Genomic DNA, 6,325 nt, shown 5'->3' on the forward strand with positions numbered 1-6,325 from the left:
TAACTTTAATCCTACATTTTCAGAATATTAATATAAATTAAAAGTACACCGTCATATTTAGAATAATAATTTAAGATTGTTCAAAAGTACATATTTTAAGAAGAATGATATCGATGACAATGTTATAGAATATATTTTTTTTTATTGTTCTAAAAATCGAAACACACCGGTCAATTTAAAGTTAATCGAGAATCGGTCATCTGATTAATTTGATTTAGACAAAAATCAATTGCAAAAAACCGATAAAAAAAATCTACAAAAGCAATAAAAGACCTTAAAAAATTGGTTAAAAATTATTTTAAAAAATCCTTTTTTAAATGAATATATATATTATTTTTTATATCTAATTCATCCCCAATTAAAACTCTTGAACCTTTAAAATCTTTGAACTGTTAATTAATTCGGTTTAATAATCAGTTGAGTTTTTAGAACATTGTATTTTTCTAATAAATACCTGGAAAGTTTATAATGTTTAAATAATCAATTACAAATCCATGAATCACAACTCAACCACTTATGGTAGTCACATGATGATAATATATATCAAGCTATATATAGCATAGGTTTGGGACCAAGTATCATGATCTATCATAAAGAAAAACAAAATACAATTTTTGTTTGTTTAAGTGTGTCCAATGCAATGTAACACATGTTTTAATTGTTACCATATAGAGCAAGCTTTTGATGATGATCACTTAAACAAATGAATAAAAACATTTATGCATTTTTACCCTAGATATGGTGTGGCACCGGCTACAAATACATCCAAAATTTTAATAAACATATAATATGAGATTAAGGGGGAAAAGAAAACAAAATGAAAAGGCTACAAAAAAAAAATGATGAAGCATATAGGATGGTCCCCTTGCTCTACCCAAAGAGCTTGGTAATAATGTGGATTTTTCTTATTAAAATTAAATGTAGGAACAAAAAGATTACACATAACGTTTATCAGAGGATGCACTTATCCGTTGCTTTATTTATGCTTCCATGATTAGGCCGGGACATATATAATAACGGGATAATAATGTCAAAACAAATCTGACCAAATAATCTTTTGAAAAATCCCTTATTAAGTCTTGAAAAAACTTATGAAATTCCTAAAGTTTGACAAAAGTTGATCAAGTTGATATTTTGATAGAATTTCTATTTTGGGAGGTTTCGAAAGTGATTTTCTAAACATTAGAGAAGTTAAAACATTTTCCGAATTTGTAATATTAGTAAATATATGACACTACTATATAATAGCACCCATGTCCCCCTACTCTTACCACTTTCTGTTAGTGCTCTAATTTGATGTTCGAATAAAAAGACATAATACCTACAAGACATAAAAGTGAAGCATATGTGCAAAGTATTGCACGACAAATAACTACAAGACATAATCACAACTATTTGAAAAGATGAAGATGAATGCATTTGTGCATTGGACATCCCAAACCACATCAAAAGAAGGCTCTTCAATCATTCTGGGTTAGGAAAGTCAATTAATTAATACAATTCTGTTTACCCCATCACATGATCAATTGATCATTCAATCTAAGAAAATCAAGATTGACTTGCTTCGGTTGAAAATCTGTTCCGATTAAGGGTTTAAGGTTTAGAATTTGATAAAACTTTTCATAAACTTTTTGTTCAATCTTAAATCAAATTCCCCACAACCACATAGGCAATATCATTAAGAATGACTTAGATTTGAGTATTTAGTTAGCTCAAAACATCGTTTGATTAATATAGCCAATTGATCATATCTAGTGAGAAAATGGCCCTTATTTTTTCTCTCTACTTAGCTAAAGAAATAACAATGAAATACACATGCTGATAAACAGCCAGATATCAAGAAAAGGATGAAGAAATTCAAAGAAACCTAATTCAAAATCACAAGTTTCAATAATCAACATTTGAAAATTCAAAACAGAACCACCAAACATATTGACCCTCAAATCAAGTAAACAAACACTGCAAAAATTGAACCTAAAGTTTATTCTGAGTATGGAAACACTATCCATTATTATTCTTGTTCTTATACATTCTACAGAGCTATACAATGTACACCCTGAGTGCAGAAAAACTAGTTATACAATGTACACTTCTATTCCAATTAAATGGCATCAAGAAAGGGAAAAAAAATTGAAAGAAATTAATGAATACATCTGTATGATCTATTATCTAAAAATACCTTCCTCGCTGCTCCATGGCAAACCTTTAAGAACATCTCTTAAGGCATAGTAGTGGCTATCGCATTTGTGATCAGTTATCAAATTTCCTGAAAGAATTATCTTCTGGAAATGCTCACCAGGTTGCCTCTTGAAGAGTGTGAAGAAATCAGTACCCTTTTTGGACTCCAAGTTCCTCCGCAAATAGTAAACAGAACCAGGTATAAACAATTCCTCAGGTAACACAGGCTTAGTTTCCTTGACTTTCGTGACAGCTGAATTTTCCTTTGCAGATTTTCGGGGTGAAGGCGCCACTTTAGTAACCGGCAACTTCTTAGGACCAGCTGTTGACACAGAATAAAGCAGCGCGTTTAAGTATTATGCAACAAAGGCAATTAGAGAGTGCAAGTAAATATTAAAAAACCAAGAACAATTTTAATGTATAATTTCTTCCTCTTCTTTTTTCATGTGTGATTTTAATGCAATATCTAGTACCAATAACATTTTTTGTTTTAGTTTAATAAGTCAAGTATTCATGTCTAAGCATTCTTCCTTTTCTTCTTGGATATTGCATCCACATAAATTTTCATTGACTATAAGAAGTTGAATTAGTTCTTAACATAATCAATTACATGTTAGGGCGACACACTAGGATGATAGGACATGGAAAACGGATAAAATATAAATTTCAGGGGATTAAAATTGTATTTCCAGAAGAGGTATAAAGGAAGAAACTAAGTAAAATTTTGCCATGGTACATGTCCTAACTCGTTAATAAAACTACCATGACCATTCAAAGAAATGACAACATATTAGGATGAATGTTAATGGTACAAGATTAGTATGGTAATGTGCCACTATTCTTTCTTTTTTCAATTCTGATTTATTTTCAGAGAACGTTGATTATAAATAAAAAAAGCCACCAACAGCACCAAATGCTTTGATGTTATAGGAAAGGCAGATAGGTTTAAGATGTTGGTATCATAAAATGAGAAACAAATAAACAGAGTTTTGAACCAGCACTGAAAAATCTCAATAACCTGAACTTCTGATTCGCCTGAAATTTGCATAGTCAGCAAGTTTGTTAGCTACATCTTGCACCGAGTAGACAACCTGCTTGGCATTTGCAACTAAATCTATGACGCTTCTCCAATCTTCTTTCTCAGCTACACTCATCCTGAAGAAAATGCAATTCAATTAAATCTTTTGTTAGCTAACTTCCAAACAGATATAAAGAGAAAAAGAGAATCTTTCATTAAAACATTTTATTGACCGAAATTACAATTGTTCTGAGTGCCTTCCTTAGTTTCCTGTATGTCCAATTCCTTGAAGGCTATAAACTAAATGTTACTCACCAATCAGTTTGAAGGATTTCATTTCGAAGCCTTGATAAGGCAGCTACACTCAATCTAGGTATAATATCATCCTGTAAGTATCCACAAACAATAAGTCCTGTAAATATCCACTAACAATGAAAACACAACAGATAAAGACGAACAAAACTTGGCAAAAGAATGTGATTCATCAGCAGGAGTTAAACATAATTACTTTTGTGCAGACAAAATATTGTAACAGACACTATAAAATGCAATCACACACCTGCATCACGACTGTCGTAACAAAGCCAGAGCAGCTTTCGGCAAGTTCTTTGGAGACACATGGTGGAGTTCCATATGCAACAGCAGATACAATATCAGGACTAAAACCCAGCTCCTTCGATGATTTTCTGTGGATCATTATTGCTAATAAAGAAGCTATAGCACCTCCTAGAGAATGACCGACAAGTCGTAACCTAAATCCCTGTTAATGAGTTAGTCACACTTTATAGCATGAATAATAATAATAAACTAAGAAATGGAAACCAAAATAGGAACTTAACATCAATCCCACCTGATGTTTCTCCAAACATTTTCTTATGACGTCAATTTCATGATGAAGAAACCAACGAGCAGATTCAGCAGTGCCAAAGTGGGTTGAAAAGCCCTCAAAAGTGACTTCCCCATCACTTGAGGAAAGAATGTCAGTGATAAGGTCATATACAGTTTGTGTGCCACGGATACCTAAAATTACAAGCCTTTTACGAAGATCAACCCCTATATAATAGCTAGGTGTCATTACGCTGGAATTTCTAATGAATTTTATGATATTCCTTTCTCGGAGCATGCTGTTCCTTGCAAGAGCAGCAGGACTATCCTTATAAGCACTTTTAGCCAATTCAAGATAATAAATGAGATCTTGAACCTGAAATTCAATAATATTATCTTAATAAGAATGGATGAGGCAGTGAATCACAATCATTTCTAGCCTTATGTTAACAATAACAGTATAAAAGCATATAAGTATCTTATAATATCACATGATCTTGTATGCACTTCTGCCTCTAAAATACAGTTTCGACTTAACTGTTGATTCTGATGATATCTCAATGCCTTTGATATCATCAAGTGGATGTGCAGAAGCTTGACGAAGATAGATCAGATACAAGCCAATCGTAAGGTCACTCAAACTCCAATCCTGGATTCCAAGCTTGCTTTGTTTAATGCAGGCAATGATTTCCATAAGGGATCGTTTGCTTGGTGGGGGTTTGTTTCCAGTTCCATTTACTGCAATATGTAAAATCAATTCAGCATTGCATTACTTTAATGCAAACTGCAACATTGGATCGTCTTTCCTTCACTCATAAAATGTGTGATCATTTTCATTTTTCAGAACAAATAGTTAAGATATTAAGAAATTATATAACACATAATTTAACTGAGTCATACTTTTTTACAGACAAATCATTTGACTGAAAGATACCAACAATGTTTACGGAATATCTCTCAAAGTTAACATACCTGTTGGCATAGCCCATTTACAAAATTGCACAGCTGGTTCTATAGCCTTTGTGAGCCAAGCTAGCTCCAATTTCCACTTATTATTATCTGGGGGATCTTCGTCATCAGAACTGTCTTTTCTAACTTTGTAACTGTTATCTTCCTTCTTCTTCTTAACTTCAGATTTGAAACAAGTCTTCCGCGCTTGTTTCCCTTCTTTTAGCTTATCTTCTTCTACCTTATCTGATCTTGGCCGTTGTAACTGAAGCTGGTAAAAAACGCTATGCATATAGTTCCAACACGGCTCTTCTTTACTGAAAAGAAGTTTGGCAGAATCTGCACATTGTATGACAAATTAATAAATTAACAGACACAGACAAACGAAGGAAGATATTTCTTGGTATCAGTTCTTCAAGAACATTTTGGTAAGAGTGTAGCACATTACTGCATGAATCCCTTAACCAAACTGACTATGTAAATGAATCAAAGATCATCTTACAAGAATTCGCAAACTATGTCATAGGTGTGGATTAAACTATCATAACTGATGACGTGATACGTTAATATGACAAGATTTCTATAACCTAACATAGAGGAAAAGAAGCAAGATTAAATAAATACATTGACATTTGTATTCACACAATGTAAAAATGACCAAAAATTGCATAATCTAACAAACCACCTAATTTTGAGAATCTAAAATGGTAGAATTCCCCCCGCCCCTGCTCACATTTTGTCTTAACTATGAACATTTCAGCGTTATATAGGTATCTAGTCATAAATCATGTTCACATCACTAAAACATTAAAAATCTGAATCCCTTTGAATCATTCCACTTATGGTTTTTCATTTATCCACCAAATAATTCATCACAAATATCCAAATAATTCATCACAAATATCCAAAAACAATCACAAAAACCTATAATTCCTTCATAGCAACTCTATAATGGAAACAAAGAATGCTGTTCTTGTGCAAACAAAAACAAGTTGTGGCCTATTCCGGAAAACTCTATCACATGCAGCATTGAAGTGAAGAATAGAAATAATTTTTCAAAGAAAAAAAGTGAGATAGAAAAATGAAAAAGAATGAGAAGCAGAAGAAGGAAAAAGAACTAACAGATGTTGCGGAGAAGATTCTTTACGTTCTGGCGATACATTTCTTGAAGAAGATGGAAGATACACAATTGAAGAAACGAATTGATTTAGAAAATCAAGAATCTAAATCAAGAAGAAGAAGAAGAAGAAGGTGGAAATGGGTTCTTGAAGCACCGCCAAATGAAAAAGCGTAGAGTGGAAACCTCTTGAATGAATTGACTGTGAATTAACTAAAATAGTAGGAGGCATTTTTTAA

The 6,325-nt window shown here is 32.4% G+C and overlaps 1 protein-coding gene across 1 annotated transcript; it reads right to left on the reverse strand.

The window, feature by feature from the left end:
• Positions 1,950-6,295, reverse strand: LOC107625069. Its single transcript, XM_016327626.2, has 8 exons — positions 6,092-6,295; positions 4,994-5,308; positions 4,560-4,759; positions 4,047-4,397; positions 3,756-3,956; positions 3,512-3,582; positions 3,197-3,333; positions 1,950-2,500 (listed from the first exon to the last, which is right to left on the reverse strand). The coding sequence occupies exons 1-8, from the start codon at positions 6,129-6,131 to the stop codon at positions 2,166-2,168; spliced, it is 1,650 nt and encodes a 549-aa protein (XP_016183112.1). The 5' UTR covers positions 6,132-6,295; the 3' UTR covers positions 1,950-2,165.

Source organism: Arachis ipaensis, chromosome B02 (genome assembly GCF_000816755.2).
Source record: "Arachis ipaensis cultivar K30076 chromosome B02, Araip1.1, whole genome shotgun sequence".
In the NCBI taxonomy this organism is placed as follows: domain Eukaryota; kingdom Viridiplantae; phylum Streptophyta; class Magnoliopsida; order Fabales; family Fabaceae; genus Arachis; species Arachis ipaensis.

Bases quoted from the DNA above. Each gene is read 5' to 3' on its own strand.
- LOC107625069 (XM_016327626.2), bottom strand. From the start codon at position 6,131: ATGTATCGCCAGAACGTAAAGAATCTTCTCCGCAACATCT. The intron at 4,398-4,559 runs GTTAAGTCGAAA...ATTGAATTTCAG, and splicing joins AGATATCATCAGAATCAACA to GTTCAAGATCTCATTTATTA. The intron at 3,583-3,755 runs GTGTGTGATTGC...GGATACTTACAG, and splicing joins TTACGACAGTCGTGATGCAG to GATGATATTATACCTAGATT.